Source organism: Squalius cephalus (genome assembly GCF_949319135.1).
Source record: "Squalius cephalus genome assembly, chromosome: 15".
In the NCBI taxonomy this organism is placed as follows: Eukaryota; Metazoa; Chordata; class Actinopteri; order Cypriniformes; family Leuciscidae; genus Squalius; species Squalius cephalus.
This window is the reverse complement of record NC_137136.1, coordinates 32,847,144-32,866,555: the sequence shown is the minus strand read 5'-3', so window position 1 is coordinate 32,866,555 and position 19,412 is coordinate 32,847,144. Positions and strand designations below refer to the sequence as shown.

Below are 19,412 nucleotides of genomic sequence, written 5' to 3'. Positions count from 1 at the left end.
TCCCTGATGCAGAATAGTTGAACAAAATTTAGGAAGTGTGTGTTCAGATCAGCAATGTGAAACCCATCACCTGGATGTTTCCCATCACCCCTGTAGACTCCATGCGACTGGCGACATTCACAGTGTTTCCCCAGATGTCAAAATGAGGTTTACGGGCACCAATAACACCAGCTAAAACGCCCCCTTTATTCAACCCTGTGGAGAAAAGATTTCATAATGCACACAGCAAAACATTCAGCATAATCGTTGTCATTTGCACATACAACACTGGCCAAAAATGATGTTTAGAAGGGATATTTCTTTTTAATGTCCCTACAAGTTTGATTAAACCATCAAAATATGAGGAAAATACTTTATATTTTTTAAATATTGTAAATATGAGGGAAGAACAAAACACTAAACTTGGTTAAGGTATTTATCTGACAAAATTATTTGGCAAAAAAGGCAAACTACAAGATGAGGTAAGGCACAACAACACAATATGCTTAAAAATCTCAAACAAATTTGTAATATTTGAATAAAGGGTGAAGATCTAAATTTTTAAATCTAAATCTAGGCCACTTTAGGCACTACTGTAGATGGATGTCAGCCCACTAACCGATGCGAAGCATGAAGTTATTGAAGGACTGGTAGTTGATGTTCATCAACGTGACCTTCATGGCCAGAGCAAAATCAGCAAGATCTGCCAAGTGCTGCCACCGTTCCCTGTCTGAAACTTCTTCTTTCTGTTGGGAAGGACACAAAAAATCCTCTTTACCATTGTTATCAGCACTAGATGGATATATTGCTTCTAGAAAGATCCCATCTGCACCTCCTTTACCTTCATGCAAGCATAACCGTTGGTGTTGTTGTCTGGAGTGACTCCTGATGCTGCCATGTAGGTGCTGCCAATAGTCTTGATCTTGGTTATAAAGCGAAACTGTGGCTCATCCAAAAGCTAACGAGCACAAAAGCAAACAAGTAATGGTATAAAATCTCTACTTCTAATTATAATTGGAAACAATTGGGTGAAATTTAAACTGTAAAAAAAAAAAAAAAAAAAACTTACACTATCAAAGTCAGAAATGATTTCATTGAGGAACCTCAGACACTCAATCCCGCCATTGTTGATGCTTTCCTCCGTATAGAAATCAGAGAAGTTTGGGATGGAGGCGAACATGACTCCAATCTCATCATAGGATTGGCTGTAGAGCTCCTGAGAAACCAAACCAGAGAAGTTACTTGAGTTAGGCTGCGTTTGTGCATGTAAAACATTTGGGCCTGGCCACTTCATGCATTCTCTGAAATGCTTTTGAGATGGATTTAAATCCGAACGCTCAAACCACTTCAGGAGTTGGTCTGAGATGCATTAGAGACAAAACTAAACAAGTGTAAATACATCAGAGGCCTTGTTTACACCTGGTATTAAGAAGCATTTTGGTCGATCGGATCATAAGTGGACGAGTATATACAAGTATAAATGGGGTCTAAAACGTTTTGAGTTTGTCCACTCTCGGCCACTTCCAGAGGTAGTCAAAAACGCATTCGACTGGATTGCTTTCGTAGACAGGATTTAAACTTTGTCGACTGAAGACCCAAGTTTGGTTTCAAGACGAAAAACGTATCAAGCACAATGTTCTCTCTCCATTCCTGATTTCTAACACTCACTCACAGCGTTCGGCTGGCCTTGAGGCTGTCAGAGCAGAAACGAAAGCTGATTCTCTCCGTATGTTTCCACTTTCATATGAAATTGCGCAAAATTATTTCGTCCATTAGATTGAAAGATCTGAAAAAACATATACATGTACCCGCCCATAGATCCTCCCCTCGAAGAAATCAGGACAGAAGTGGTTAAAAGTGGACATAAGAGACAGATTAAAACACCAGGTGTAAAGAGGATGTGTCTGCCTCGTCTCCTTGTGATCCGATCGACCAAAACGCAAACCTCATCCTTCGCTCGGGTTATTTTGACACAGAATATAATTTTTTTTTAATTAAAAAAATTCAGTGTTTATCGGAGGGGTCCAAGACCCAATGACTTTTGTTGCACTTGAACCAAGAATGCACACAAAACAAAACAATTTTGGGGTTGAAATTTTAAAAAGTAACAAATCCTTCCCTTGCGGGTCAATTTGACCCCCATAGGAATGAATTGAATGCGAGGAATGCTTCAATACACATAGAAAAACCTAAAAATGCTCAAAATTCTAACTAAAAATGCTAAACCTTTACCAAAAAATAATTGTATAATGTCTACATTTGTCTCTGGATGCATCCTGAAAAAAAATGGCTTTAGGACCCAGCAGAACAGCTCATTAGCTTCAAATAGAGCTATAAGGCCATCTGGTGGCTTGAGTCATGAAATATCATGCTATCTATTTTTTTTTCCACAAGAGGTCGGCAAAGACACCCAATGTAAGATATTTTGAGCTGAATTAAAAGGTTTATGCATGACATTGTGAGTTATTAGGGCCCAAGCCCTGAAAGGGCGAAGGCCCTATTGTTTTCGTAAGGATTATTAGGGCCCAAGCCCTGAAAGGGCGAAGGCCCTATTGTTTTCGTAAGGATTATTATTATTTTTTTTTCTTCATTATTTTTTTTTTTGCCTTTTTGCCACTTTTGGGGCCCTTAACATGCTCAAAAACTCTTGAAATTTTGCACACACGTCAGAACCTGCGGCCATCAGGGCCGGGCTGAAGCTGGTACCGGGGCGTGGCAGGGGGGCTCGACAGCGCCCCCTGGAATGGGGTCCGAAAACTTGGTCCATAAATCAAACACGCTTGCATGTAATAATATGAAACTCAGTACACATATAGATCTCATCGGGCCGAACAACTTTCGTGCTCTAAGTTTTACAAAAGCCCAACAGGAAGTCGGTTATTATACGTTGTTTGGAAAACGCATACAATGGAATGTGAAATACTCCTCCTAGGGATTTCATCCGATCGCCACCAAACTCGGTGAGAATAAAGTCAAGACATTGAGGATCAATTCTTGCGAACAGATTTTTGATATCTCGAACGGTTTGGCCGTGGCGAGGAAACAAATTTATGGCGAATAATGGGACACAGGAAGTGTGTTATAACTTCTGCATACATTGACTGATCTTGATGAAACTTCAGCAGTGTATTCGTTGTAAGAGGCCGATCACATGGATGTGACTATTGTGAGTCAAAGTTATAGCGCCACCAACTGGCAGCAGGAAGTGTGTCACTTTCAAAATGCTTTGAAGTCACCCTCTTACTTTTACCCGATTTGCTTCAAACTTTATGTGTATAATGTAAACACACGGCAGATGTAGACCTGTGAAAGGATTATTGATATCTTAGATACTGTTGCCGTGGCAACGCATCAAATTTTAATATTCTTTTCGGATGTGTTTGAGACTTAGCATGCTTGAAATTGGATGAAACTCGACAGACACATAACACTTATTAGCCAGTAGACATGTGAAAAGTTTCAGAAACGGGCGTGGCAGGGGGGCTCAACAGCGCCCTCTTGAACAGGGTCTGAAAACTTGGTCCATATATCAAACACGCTTGCATGAATTAATATGAAACTCGGTACACATATAGATTTCATCGGGCCGAACAACTTTCCCTCTGTCAAGTTTCACGCCAGCCCAACAGGAAGTCGGCTATTATGGGTTGTTTGGAAAACGCTTGCTGTGGAATGTGATGTACTCCTCCTAGAGAATTCATTCAATCACCTCCAAACTCAGTCAGCATGAAGTCAAGACATTGAGGATGCTAAATTGCGGACGGATTTATGATATCTCGAACGGTTTGGCCGTGGCGAGGAAACAAATTTATGGCGAGAAAAGAGAGGAGACGAAGTGTTATAACTTCTGCATACATTAACTGATCTTGATGAAACTTTAGCAGTATGTTCGTGGTAAGAGGCCGATCAGATGGATGTAACTATTGTGAGTCAAAGTTATAGCGCCACCAACTGGCAGCAGGAAGTGTGTCACTTTCAACATGCGTTTGACAAAAGTGGGTGGGTTAGTTTTACCAACAGTTACAAAAATCAGTATATATATATTGGTCTCACCGAGCCGGACAACTTTCTAATTTACAGTTATTAGCTCAGAGCAAAAGGAAGTCAGATATTTTGGTTTGAATGTGGATTTTTTGGATATTTCAGACTCTGAGTTTTTAGCTACTCTTCCTAACTGGTTTATTTTATTCACACCAAACTTTTTCAAAATGATAAAGATACATTAAAGATGCTAAATTGTGAACGGATATTAAACATCTCAAACGGTTTTGCTATAGTGAGGGACTAAAGTAAAGTAACACTTAAAGCCTCATCTTCTAAAAATGTAATTAAACACCATTTATTTCTATATAAAAGTATAAAAATATCACAACTAAACCCATTTTATTCTTTTTTTTTTTTCAATTTAATAAATATTTATAAGTTTAAAAATAGTAATTGTACTATTTAGTCCCATAAAAGTCAAGTCATACATAGGGCTATACTGCCCTCTTGTGTTCAAAATCAGGTAGGCCTATTGTATCTACATAAAAATATACTAGGTATGTGACGGTGAGAATATTTTACCACCGGTTAATCGACGTGTGACACCGCTGGAGGCTTTTGAATCGCCAACTTAAAAACGAAAGTAAAATATGTTTGTCCACACTGACATTGATAGTGGTTGAGCGAGCGTTTCAAATGAATTCCTATGGAAGTAGGAATTAACTGAAAAACGTTCACTCTGTTCTGCTCGTTCCTCGCCGTGGATGCGCACCGTTATGAATGCCCGTGCAGCCATGAGCATTTTAGTTTAATTTTAAAATTAGCGCCTTTCGGGGGTTGATTGCTTGAAATTATTTTACAAAAGCACAATGTTGTGTTTTATTGCAACTGTACACAAATATAAGTTAACACTTTGCAGTTTGAATGTCGTCCTGTATAATGACGGAGTATGTTTTTATGTGTCCACTGTTCAATCGCGCCCACACCACACACACACACCCACCCACACACACACGGTTTACTATCTTTGTGGGGACTCTCCATAGATTTAATGATTTTTATACTGTACAAACTGTATATTTTATCTCCTTACACTAACCCTACCCCTAAACCTACCCATCACTGAAAACTTTCTGCATTTTTACATTTCCAAAAAAAACTCATTCTGTATGATTTATAAGCTTGTTTACCCATGGGGACCTCTATTTAGGTCCCCACTGTGATACGAGTCCCCATGAGTCTGTGTGCATTCAGGTTGAAGTCCCCACTGGGATAGAAAAACATGAACACACACACACACACACACACACACACACACACACACACACACACACACACACACACACACACACACACACACACACACACACACACACACACACACACACACACACAAACACACATTCCAGCATTGCAATCTTGACATCGCAGCCTGTTCATTGTAGCCTTAATAAAATATAATAATAAAATAGTTAACCTAACATATAAAAATTACACTGCTCTAAATAGTCAGTAGTACAATTCGTACATTCACAGTAAGCACCGCTCCACTGTGATGTTTCAAGCACATTTTTGCGCGTGTGAAGAGGATGATTTTTTCTGTCGATATTGGAACACGAGTGAAGAACAAAGCCTATAATAAAGAATAGTTTAGCATCCAAATACATCGCAAATGCTGAAACATTTTGATTCTAATGAGAGGGTTACGTGAGCCCAACAGTGCTTACTTTCGTTTTAATTTTTACATTAAATTTAAAAGATTTGTTGTGGGATATTTTGAGTGTATCATAAAATCAGAATAAGGTAATAAGGTTTCTGTCTTATATATATATATATATATATATATATATATATATATATATATATATATATATATATATAAATATAGCTGCGAGCAGCGATGAAGGGCCAAAGCCGGTGGCACCGCCACCCCGGTGCCTTTAGGTAACTTAAGGCACCAGGGTGGCGGTGCCACCGGCTTGGGCCCGTAATCGCTGCTCGCAGCTATATTTATATATATTTTTTTTTTTTTTTTCTTTTTCTTTTTCTTCATTATTTTTTTTTGCCTTTTTGCCACTTTTGGGGCCCTTAACATGCTCAAAAACTCTTGAAACTTTGCACACACGTCAGAACCCGCGGCCATCAGGGCCGGACTGAAGCTGGTACCCGGGCGTGGCAGGGGGGCTCGACAGCGCCCCCTGGAATGGGGTCCGAAATCTTGGTCCATATATCAAACATGCTTGCATGTAATTATATGAAACTCAGTACACATATAGATCTCATCGGGCCGCACAACTTTCGTGCTCTAAGTTTTACAAAAGCCCAACAGGAAGTCGGTTATTATACTTTGTTTGGAAAACGCATACAATGGAATGTGAAATACTCCTCCTAGGGAATTCATCCGATCGCCGCCAAACTCGGTGAGAATAAAGTCAAGACATTGAGGATCAATTCTTGCGAACAGATTTTTGATATCTCGAACGGTTTGGCCGTGGCGAGGAAACGAATTTATGGCGAATAATGGGACACAGGAAGTGTGTTATAACTTCTGCATACATTGACTGATCTTGATGAAACTTCAGCAGTGTATTCGTTGTAAGAGGCCGATCACATGGATGTGACTATTGTGAGTCAAAGTTATAGCGCCACCAACTGGCAGCAGGAAGTGTGTCACTTTCAAAATGCTTTGAAGTCACCCTCTTACTTTTACCCGATTTGCTTCAAACTTTATGTGTATAATGTAAACACACGGCAGATGTAGACCTGTGAAAGGATTATTGATATCTTAGATACTGTTGCCGTGGCAACGCATCAAATTTTAATATTCTTTTCGGATGCGTTTGAGACTTAGCATGCTTGAAATTGGATGAAACTCGACAGACACATAACACTTATTAGCCAGTAGACATGTGAAAAGTTTCAGAAACGGGCGTGGCAGGGGGGCTCAACAGCGCCCTCTTGAACAGGGTCTGAAAACTTGGTCCATATATCAAACACGCTTGCATGAATTAATATGAAACTCGGTACACATATAGATTTCATCGGGCCGAACAACTTTCCCTCTGTCAAGTTTCACGCCAGCCCAACAGGAAGTCGGCTATTATGGGTTGTTTGGAAAACGCTTGCTGTGGAATGTGATGTACTCCTCCTAGAGAATTCATTCAATCACCTCCAAACTCAGTCAGCATGAAGTCAAGACATTGAGAATGCTAAATTGCGGACGGATTTATGATATCTCGAACGGTTTGGCCGTGGCGAGGAAACAAATTTATGGCGAGAAAAGAGAGGAGACGAAGTGTTATAACTTCTGCATACATTAACTGATCTTGATGAAACTTTAGCAGTATGTTCGTGGTAAGAGGCCGATCAGATGGATGTAACTATTGTGAGTCAAAGTTATAGCGCCACCAACTGGCAGCAGGAAGTGTGTCACTTTCAACATGCGTTTGACAAAAGTGGGTGGGTTAGTTTTACCAACAGTTACAAAAATCAGTATATATATATTGGTCTCACCGAGCCGGACAACTTTCTAATTTACAGTTATTAGCTCAGAGCAAAAGGAAGTCAGATATTTTGGTTTGAATGTGGATTTTTTGGATATTTCAGACTCTGAGTTTTTAGCTACTCTTCCTAACTGGTTTATTTTATTCACACCAAACTTTTTCAAAATGATAAAGATACATTAAAGATGCTAAATTGTGAACGGATATTAAACATCTCAAACGGTTTTGCTATAGTGAGGGACTAAAGTAAAGTAACACTTAAAGCCTCATCTTCTAAAAATGTAATTAAACACCATTTATTTCTATATAAAAGTATAAAAATATCACAACTAAACCCATTTTATTCTTTTTTTTTTTCAATTTAATAAATATTTATAAGTTTAAAAATAGTAATTGTACTATTTAGTCCCATAAAAGTCAAGTCATACATAGGGCTATACTGCCCTCTTGTGTTCAAAATCAGGTAGGCCTATTGTATCTACATAAAAATATACTAGGTATGTGACGGTGAGAATATTTTACCACCGGTTAATCGACGTGTGACACCGCTGGAGGCTTTTGAATCGCCAACTTAAAAACGAAAGTAAAATATGTTTGTCCACACTGACATTGATAGTGGTTGAGCGAGCGTTTCAAATGAATTCCTATGGAAGTAGGAATTAACTGAAAAACGTTCACTCTGTTCTGCTCGTTCCTCGCCGTGGATGCGCACCGTTATGAATGCCCGTGCAGCCATGAGCATTTTAGTTTAATTTTAAAATTAGCGCCTTTCGGGGGTTGATTGCTTGAAATTATTTTACAAAAGCACAATGTTGTGTTTTATTGCAACTGTACACAAATATAAGTTAACACTTTGCAGTTTGAATGTCGTCCTGTATAATGACGGAGTATGTTTTTATGTGTCCACTGTTCAATCGCGCCCACACCACACACACACACCCACCCACACACACACGGTTTACTATCTTTGTGGGGACTCTCCATAGATTTAATGATTTTTATACTGTACAAACTGTATATTTTATCTCCTTACACTAACCCTACCCCTAAACCTACCCATCACTGAAAACTTTCTGCATTTTTACATTTCCAAAAAAAACTCATTCTGTATGATTTATAAGCTTGTTTACCCATGGGGACCTCTATTTAGGTCCCCACTGTGACACGAGTCCCCATGAGTCTGTGTGCATTCAGGTTGAAGTCCCCACCGGGATAGAAAAACATGAACACACACACACACACACACACACACACACACACACACACACACACACACACACACACACACACACACACACACACACAAACACACATTCCAGCATTGCAATCTTGACATCGCAGCCTGTTCATTGTAGCCTTAATAAAATATAATAATAAAATAGTTAACCTAACATATAAAAATTACACTGCTCTAAATAGTCAGTAGTACAATTCGTACATTCACAGTAAGCACCGCTCCACTGTGATGTTTCAAGCACATTTTTGCGCGTGTGAAGAGGATGATTTTTTCTGTCGATATTGGAACACGAGTGAAGAACAAAGCCTATAATAAAGAATAGTTTAGCATCCAAATACATCGCAAATGCTGAAACATTTTGATTCTAATGAGAGGGTTACGTGAGCCCAACAGTGCTTACTTTCGTTTTAATTTTTACATTAAATTTAAAAGATTTGTTGTGGGATATTTTGAGTGTATCATAAAATCAGAATAAGGTAATAAGGTTTCTGTCTTATATATATATATATATATATATATATATATATATATATATATAATATATATATAAATATAGCTGCGAGCAGCGATGAAGGGCCAAAGCCGGTGGCACCGCCACCCCGGTGCCTTTAGGTAACTTAAGGCACCAGGGTGGCGGTGCCACCGGCTTGGGCCCGTAATCGCTGCTCGCAGCTATATTTATATATATTTTTTTTTTTCTTTTTCTTTTTCTTTTTCTTTTTCTTCATTATTTTTTTTTTTGCCTTTTTGCCACTTTTGGGGCCCTTAACATGCTCAAAAACTCTTGAAACTTTGCACACACGTCAGAACCCGCGGCCATCAGGGCCGGACTGAAGCTGGTACCCGGGCGTGGCAGGGGGGCTCGACAGCGCCCCCTGGAATGGGGTCCGAAATCTTGGTCCATATATCAAACATGCTTGCATGTAATTATATGAAACTCAGTACACATATAGATCTCATCGGGCCGCACAACTTTCGTGCTCTAAGTTTTACAAAAGCCCAACAGGAAGTCGGTTATTATACTTTGTTTGGAAAACGCATACAATGTAATGTGAAATACTCCTCCTAGGGAATTCATCCGATCGCCGCCAAACTCGGTGTGAATGAAGTCAAGACATTGAGGATGAATTCTTGCGAACAGATTTTTGATATCTCGAACGGTTTGGCCGTGGCGAGGAAACGAATTTATGGCGAATAATGGGACACAGGAAGTGTGTTATAACTTCTGCATACATTGACTGATCTTGATGAAACTTCAGCAGTGTATTCGTTGTAAGAGGCCGATCACATGGATGTGACTATTGTGAGTCAAAGTTATAGCGCCACCAACTGGCAGCAGGAAGTGTGTCACTTTCAAAATGCTTTGAAGTCACCCTCTTACTTTTACCCGATTTGCTTCAAACTTTATGTGTATAATGTAAACACACGGCAGATGTAGACCTGTGAAAGGATTATTGATATCTTAGATACTGTTGCCGTGGCAACGCATCAAATTTTAATATTCTTTTCGGATGCATTTGAGACTCTTAGCATGCTTGAAATTGGATGAAACTCGACAGACACATAACACTTATTAGCCAGTAGACATGTGCAAAGTTTCAGAAACGGGCGTGGCAGGGGGGCTCAACAGCGCCCTCTTGAACAGGGTCTGAAAACTTGGTCCATATATCAAACACGCTTGCATGAATTAACATGAAACTCGGTACACATATAGATTTCATCGGGCCGAACAACTTTCCCTCTGTCAAGTTTAACGCCAGCCCAACAGGAAGTCGGCTATTATGGGTTGTTTGGAAAACGCTTGCTGTGGAATGTGATGTACTCCTCCTAGAGAATTCATTCAATCACCTCCAAACTCAGTCAGCATGAAGTCAAGACATTGAGAATGCTAAATTGCGGACGGATTTATGATATCTCGAACGGTTTGGCCGTGGCGAGGAAACAAATTTATGGCGAGAAAAGAGAGGAGACGAAGTGTTATAACTTCTGCATACATTAACTGATCTTGATGAAACTTCAGCAGTGTGTTCGTGGTAAGAGGCAGATCAGATGGATGTAACTATTGTGAGTCAAAGTTATAGCGCCACCAACTTGCAGCAGGAAGTGTGTCACTTTCAACATGCTTTTGACAAAAGTGGGTGGGTTAGTTTTACCAACAGTTACAAAAATCAGTATATATATTTGTCTCACCGAGCCGGACAACTTTCTAATTTACAGTTATTAGCTCAGAGCAAAAGGAAGTCAGATATTTTTGTTTGAATGTGGATTTTTTTAGTTTTTAGCTACTCTTCCTAACTTGTTTATTTTATTCACACCAAACTTTTTCAAAATGATAAAGATACATTAAAGATGCTAAATTGTGAACGGATATTAAACATCTCAAACGGTTTTGCTATAGTGAGGGACTAAAGTAAAGTAACACTTAAAGCCTCATCTTCTAAAAATGTAATTAAACACCATTTATTTCTATATAAAAGTATAAAAATATCACAACTAAACCAATTTTATTCTTTTTTTTTCAATTTAATAAATATTTATAAGTTTAAAAATAGTAATTGTACTATTTAGTCCCATAAAAGTCAAGTCATACATAGGGCTATATTGCCCTCTTGTGTTCAAAATCAGGTAGGCCTATTGTATCTACATAAAAATATACTAGGTATGTGACGGTGAGAATATTTTACCACCGGTTAATCGACGTGTGACACCGCTGGGGGCTTTTGAATCGCCAACTTAAAAACGAAAGTAAAATATGTTCGTCCACACTGACATTGATAGTGGTTGAGCGAGCGTTTCAAATGAATTCCTATGGAAGTAGGAATTAACTGAAAAACGTTCACTCTGTTCTGCTCGTTCCTCGCCGTGGATGCGCACCGTTATGAATGCCCGTGCAGCCATGAGCATTTTAGTTTAATTTTAAAATTAGCGCCTTTCGGGGGTTGATTGCTTGAAATTATTTTACAAAAGCACAATGTTGTGTTTTATTGCGACTGTACACAAATATAAGTTAACACTTTGCAGTTTGAATGTCGTCCTGTATAATGACGGAGTATGTTTTTATGTGTCCACTGTTCAATCGCGCCCACGCCACACACACACACCCACCCACACACACACGGTTTACTATCTTTGTGGGGACTCTCCATAGATTTAATGATTTTTATACTGTACAAACTGTATATTTTATCTCCTTACACTAACCCTACCCCTAAACCTACCCATCACTGAAAACTTTCTGCCTTTTTACTTTTCCAAAAAAACTCATTCTGTATGAAGCTTGTTTACCCATGGGGACCTCTATTTAGGTCCCCACTGTGATACGAGTCCCCATTAATCTGTGTGCATTCAGGTTAAAGTCCCCACCGGGACAGAAAAACATGAACGAACACACACGAACACACACGAACACACACGAACACACACACACACACACACACACACACACACACACACACACACACACACACACACACACACACACACACACACACACACACACACACACACACACACACACACACACACACACACACACACACACACACACACACACACTCCAGCATTGCAATCTTGACATTGCAGCCTGTTCATTATAGACTTAATAAAATATAATAATAAAATGGTTAACCTAACATATAAAGATTACACTGCTCTAAATAGTCAGTAGTACAATTCGTACAATGACAGTAAGCACCGCTCCACTGTGAATTTTCCAAGCACATTTTTGCGCATGTGAAGAGAATCATTTTTCCCTTCGATATTGGAACGTGAGTGAAGTACAAAGCATATAATAAACAATAGTTTAGCATCCAAAAAAAGGTAATTATATATATATATATATATATTAAAAATAGGGGAAAAAAAGAATATATATATATATTTTTTTTTTTTTTTAAGTGACAAGACAAAGAATATTACTTGTCTGATATATATATATATATATATATATATATATATATATATATATATATATATATATATAAATATAGCTGCGAGCAGCGATGGAGGGCCCAACCCGGTGACACCGCCACCCCGGTGCCTTTAGTGTAACTAAAGGCACCAGGTTGGCGGTGCCACTGGCTTGGGCCCGCAATCGCTGCTCGCAGCTATATTTTTGAATTTAAGTTGAAATATTGTGAGGAATGTGCTTAAATTACTAAATGACTATTTATTTATTATTTATTGATTAAATCTAGTAATTTAAAGATAAAAAAAAAAAAAAAAAAGCATTAAAAAGTATTATCAAAATGAAATAAAATAAGCTTTCTGGACAAAAAAAAAAAAAAAAAAAAAAAAAAAAAGTAGTATAATTTTAGGGCTTCGGGTCATTTTGACCCGCGAGGGAAGGATGATTACACAGGGCCTTTGATTGTTGAAGCCACATATGTAAATTTTACTCCTCCCAAAATGGTAGAAAACTAAATGTGCGAGATCCTGTTGTACTGGCTCCCGGTATCCACAGATATGACCCGCCGCAGATGAGCAACTGAAAAAAAGTTTTAAGCTCAACACACACTCATCTTCATTAAAAGTAGTGAGACTAAATGTGCTGATGCCGCTTTCTCTCCTATTGAAATTAAGCAATAAGCCCCGCGAAGCCGTGTTTTACAGTGGATTTAGAACAGCTGTTGCCTAAAACACGGCTTTAAGGGGCTTATTGCTTTTATAAAATGGTTACTCCATAAAAATATTCATTTTAATATTTATTTTATTCATAAAATAAACACCAGCAACAAAAAATATAACGTTATAACACATTTATTCCTCCGCCAAGCAATGTAGTTCCAAAGAGGTTGCTAAGCAACACATGCAGCAACAAAGCATCACAAACGGCAGTTGCGCAGTAACACTAATGTAATGCGGTCGCAGGTGCGTGTTTGTCGAGTAATTTACAACGGCTTCGAACACAGCTCAACCAATCAGAATCAAGGACTGGAACTATCCGTTTTATAATGTAAAATTTATTTTCGTATCGCAGAGACACCTTTATGTGGCCAAGAGTACATGGAGCACTTAACAAATCCGATAGCTATCCGATCCGTAAAAAGGCATGAAGTGACCCGTTATCAACAGGCCACGAGACCGAGCGCAGGATTCTCACCTCATCCCTCTTCTTGGAGCCCAGGAAATGCCGGGCCACATGCTCCGGAAGCATATTAGTGACCAGAGCCTCGTTCCAGCGCCTCATCTCGTACACCTTCTCCTTCTGCTCATGCACCTCAATCTTCCACAGGAACAGTGTGCGTGCGAGCTTCTCCACCTGAGCCACGGGCGAGAACACACACCATTCAGATGTCAGGAAGTGACAGCTTATTCAACTCTCTATTCATCAAAGAATCCTGAAAAAAATCTATCACGGTTTCTACAAAAATATGAAGCAGCACAGCTGTTTTCAACATTGATAATAATCAGAAATGTTTCTTGAGCAGCGAATCATCATATTAGAGTGATTTCTGAAGGATCATGTGACACTGAAGACTGGAGTAATGATGCTGAAAATTCAATGTTGATCACAGGAATAAATTAGTTTACAACATAGAAAACTACGGAAGCTTGTTTCCACCACAGACTAAAACATTTTTGAAAGATTATTGAGACTTTATTTCTCAGAATTGCAAGTTATAAAGTCAGTATTGCGTGGTATGAAGTCAGAATTGTGAGATGTAAACTCGCAATTGTGAGAAAAAAAAGTCAGAAATGTGAGATAAAATGTCGCAGTTACCTTTTTAATCGTTTATTCTGTGGCAGAAACAAGCTTCCATAGAAAACAGCTATTTTAAATTGTAAAAACGTTTCCCAATATTACTGTTTTTACTGTATTTTGATCAAATAAACGCAGCCTTGGTGAGACTTTAAACGAATATTTAACACAAAAACTAAATTCTGTTATTATTTGCCCAACTTCATGTCATTCCAAATCCATTTGACTTTTTTTCTTCTTCTGTGGAACACAAAAAGTGTATTGTTGACTAATTTAATAATGCTAGTAAATGGGAACTGGCATGCCAAGTAGGGCTGGGCGATATGGGCAAAAAAAAAAATCACGATAAATTTTTTTATATCAGTCGATATCGATAATTATCACGATAAAAGTCAAATCATTATTTCTTTCAAGTTTAAAGGCAGATTTTTGCTCCTAAGTGAAAGTTGTAGAAACCAGAGCGTTAACTGTGGTTTTAAACTACTCTTTATTGTCAGAACATATCATGACAAACACTTGCCAAACAGGTGAACATTTCACAAATCTGAGGTAGAACATTCAAACATTTGTCATTTTTCCTTAACAAAATAAATATATTTATTGGACAATTTATTAGTTTCTGCATGTGCTAATTTTTTTTTTTTTGGGGGGGTAAAATGTAATATTCTGACTGTTTGAGTTTTATTAAACTTAACTATTGGTCACCCAGTATCATGCATTTAGATCATGACAACCACAGATGAAACCAGGCATAGCCTATAGCACCTCACTATCATGGCAAAATGTAACTATGATTTCTATGGTATTTGTATGAAAAACAGTAGCCTATACACTATTAAATACTATAATTATATTCCATTAGTCCTTTAATACATTGTCTACATTAATAATATAATACAATTCAATATGTATATCCCACATTTCATAGTGCAGTTAATATTAACGTTACTAGGCTAACGTGCAGTAAATCCATGGTAAATGATGGGAACTTGTAGACGGAAAAGCCTTCTGACTGTATCGTTGCGCTCAGCGTTTCTCCTGTTAGTCAGCGCTGTTTCATCTGCCTTTAAACTGGTTTAAATCACTGAGACATTTGTGTTCATCGCTGAATTCAAGCGCTTCTCACTGGATTTCGTGACCGAGACCGATCAGAGTAAACGCATCGGCCCTAGTGAGCTCGCGCTGCCGTTTGGACTTTGAGCCGAGCGGATAAATGGTCCGTGTGGCGCGCGGTTCAAATGAGTTTCGTTCCGCTTTTGGCGCATAAACATTATCGAACATTTATCGACCTCTTGATATCGTTTTATCGAGAAAAATTATATCACGATAATTATCGTTATCGTTTTATCGCCCAGCCCTAATGCCAAGCTCGAAAATGAAAATATAAACAGTATAAAAGTACAGCAAAGTAATTCATATGACTCATGCTCTTTATCCCAAGCCCTTTAAAGCCATATGCTAGCTTTATTTCACCCAAAAATTTTAATTCTGTCATCATTTACTCGCCCTCATGCGGTTTCAAATCTGGGGGGTATTCCAGAAAGCAGATTATGTGACATACCTTCTACATACATGTCTTTTAACCATATGCCATGTGCCATATTTGATTTGACAGCTTTGTTATTCATGATTTTCAGTGAATAACAACTAAACGTTTGGTCTGTTTCTCAAATCAAGCGATCGTACGACTTCAGAAAACTTGGGATATAACACGAGTCATATGGGCGTAATGATATTAATAAGGTGATTTGACGTAATTTTGGAGACTTTATTTTTAAGTGAACTACGCCTTTAAGAAATCGTTCAGAAAGAGAGAAATCTTACATGTCGAGAGAAGTAGTAGAAGCTGACCATCATGATGAAGATCATCACACTCATGGTGTATTTGGAGGGCACAAGATAAACTCTGTAAAAAAAGAAATAACTTAACCCTGTAAAGCCTGACATGAAATAACATCCAGGAAAATGTAAGTGGAGTAATATGTCCAAGTAAGATGATATTTAAATGCTTAAAGGTGCTCTAAGTGATGGCATGCATTTTTTAGGCCAAAACATTTTTTGTCACATCCAGCAAACATCTCCTCACTATCCGCTAGCTGCCTGTCCCCTGAACACACTGTAAAAAAACGCGGTCTCTGTAGACTGCCCAGGCTCCACAAACAACAAGAAAAACAAACTGGCCCAGCCTGGACCACGAAACATAACAAACAGTGTTCCAGCCAATAACCGACAAGAATGATTTGAGGGTGGGGGTGGGGGTTGGGGGGTTAGTGCGCGTGCACATGAAGGGGGGTGTGTGGGGTGGAGGAGAGAGAAGCATGAAGAGGGAAGTTAGCTAGAGGAGAGATGTCCTAGACAACGACAACGACTAACGTTAAAAATTTATATTCTTGAGAATTTTGATATGGCCGACACGCGACCAAAGAGACGACGTTCCGATGAACAAATAACAAAAAAGAGGGAAAAGGAGAAGGAATGCGCGAAGTCCCGAATTTACATCGTAAAAGCGTTAAAAAGGTGGTGAGAACTCCGCCGACAGAAGAGCTTCCAATCCCACATTCAGGCGGCTCTGTTTTTGCTGGACAGGGTAAATCCAGTTTGTTTTCTCTAAATGGTTCATGACTGTTTCAGGAAGCACGGAAGGGAGGGGGAGGGGACGGGATGAGGAGGAGGGAGGGTCGAGCTAGCCTCTGTTTTGTTTGACAGTACTTTGAACGTCAACAAGAAGTGACGTCACCCAACATCGCTTAGAGCAACAAAAAGCATGTAATTATGCATAATTTATAGTTTTTACTATAGTAACTACATGTAACGAGTACACTTCAATCAATCTAAGTTTGATCATTTTGTCATCCAATAGGTGAAATACTGACAGTTAGTCAGTTCAAGTCCTAATGCAATAGTAACAGTGATGCTTGCCTTGAATAAACCCAACTTCTACAGTGATCTGACTGAGATTCGCGCTTGACACACCTGTATTCCTTAAACCGGTCCCGATCGTAGAGGTCGAAGATGTCCGTCCAGCTGTAGATGTTGACGACACCCGTCGCTACAGTGATCAGCAGCATGAGCGTGAGCTTGACCATGTGGCTGACCTGCACCAGCATGGTGGTGGCCATGAGAGCCAGGACTGCGACGTAGCTGTAGTATTTAGGATTCTCCGAGCAGTTCCTGGCGGGCGCTGAGACTGAAGGGACGGCAGTCGCCTCATTGGTGGAGGGCGGAGGAGCCCGACAGCTTAACTACAGAACACAGCAGAATCAGACAGAGGCACAGTGGTCAATAACATCAGCTAAAGGGAATGTGTGGGATTTTTTTCTTCTGTGTTTTAGATGTTTGTCCATTTTGTTTCAACTCATTGGTGTTATAAAATGTTGGTGTTTCACTACCGTTTAAAAGTCTGGGGTCCGTACCAAGGCTGCATTTATTTGATTTAAAATGTATTTTGTTCCTGTGATAGCAAAGCTGATATTTTTATTATTATTAGTCTTGAAAACAGTTGTTTTTGAGGAAACTGTGATGCTTTACTTCAGGATTCTTTGATTAATGGAAAGTTTTAAAGGAGACATATCATGCTTTTAAATCGTTCCTTTTTACATATAAATCATACATTTGTAGTCTATATAAAGCGGAACTGCAATGCTTGGGTCTGAATTCCTCATTATTATAGCTCCACAGGCCCCGTTTCTACCCCTTTTCTGATGTGCGTCTGAGAGCAACTCGTTTTGGTGCGGTCTCTTTAAATACAATTGAGACACGTCATACCCCGCCCCCTCTCCAGGATGCAGAGGTGACAACTCCACCCCGTTCGGCCATTTTTGTAGTTTGATAGCAGAGATACGATTATCTAGCGGCACAGAAACTTTTTATTCACACGTTATTAACAAAATGTCAACAACGGAAGACTTGTCCAGCCAGCCTTACATGTTCGAGCCAGAGTCGGAGCCGGAGCGAGATGAAAATGAAGACGACGAACCTGCAGAACAACGTCTTCATATGAATGTATCGCAATGGTGTGTTACTGTATTTACACATGAAACTTTGGTCTTCCGACCTTTTACCACCGTGTCGATTTATTTTGATTAATACGTGCGAGGGAGAGAGAGCAAGACAGCGTCTAGTTTGGAGACGGTGTCTTGTTTACACTTTCGCCTGGCTCCTAAGAGAGAGAGAGTGCGTGCGCGCGACCGGGTCTCTCTCTCTGCTCGTTCTTTCAGTTAAACATGCGCCCTGTCACAAGCGCGGCAGTTCATCTACATCAGACGGTGTAATGAAGCGTGTGGGTTACTACATCCAACAACCGAACATTTTAACTTACCCTCTCGTAACTTCTGCATCGTTTAGCTTGGACTACAAAATTGCAGCGAGAAATAAAAATGGCGGATTGCTCGAAGTGTTGGGCTGGAAGTCAATGTCCTTATTTGGCAGTTCCGCTGCAAATACTGTGACGTAATAGTTCACAAAACGTCATAGATAACAGAAAAATCGGAACAGGTTGAAAAATAAGGCCAAAACAGAATATAAAGATATCAACGAAACACCTGAAGAGAATAATTTCAACTTTTCTGTACTTCTAAACACTCCAAATATACAACAAAATGCATTTAAGGGCTAAAAAAGTGGATTTAGCATGATATGTCCCCTTTAAAGCATCATTTATTTGAAACTGAAATTATAAATGTCTTGACTGTCACTTTTGATCAATTTAATGCATCCTTGCTGAATAAAAGAGTTAATTTCTTACTGATCACAAACTTTTGAGTGGTACTTTAGTTTATATGATCCACAGTGTGTTAAAAACAAGTATTTTGAGAGTGCAAAAAGTTGTGGAAAACAAAAGAGGCTCTTCAAAAAGGCACATTTCTCTATCGCAATGAAAATTTCATGATTTTAATGTCATTTCAGTACTTGTCATTTACTCTTGCACTATTAAATTAGTCGTTGTTGGTTGGTATTACATCGTTTAATGTTTGTGTGGAAATGTTTCAAAAGAAAAATTATTCATCTT

At 39.0% G+C, this 19,412-nt stretch overlaps 1 protein-coding gene across 1 annotated transcript in view; it reads right to left on the bottom strand.

Annotated features, from left to right (window-relative positions):
• The window catches only part of adcy3a (adenylate cyclase 3a), a 64,845-nt gene that overhangs the window by 16,852 nt on the left and 28,581 nt on the right, over positions 1–19,412 (bottom strand). Inside the window, exons 13-19 of the mRNA XM_079894223.1 lie at positions 17,378–17,646; positions 16,229–16,310; positions 13,805–13,963; positions 1,049–1,195; positions 821–937; positions 599–725; positions 71–195 (exon numbers count right to left, since the gene is read on the bottom strand). Of these exons, the coding sequence (XP_079750349.1) occupies positions 71–195; positions 599–725; positions 821–937; positions 1,049–1,195; positions 13,805–13,963; positions 16,229–16,310; positions 17,378–17,646 (1,026 nt within the window). The remainder of the gene's footprint in view (positions 1–70; positions 196–598; positions 726–820; positions 938–1,048; positions 1,196–13,804; positions 13,964–16,228; positions 16,311–17,377; positions 17,647–19,412) is intronic.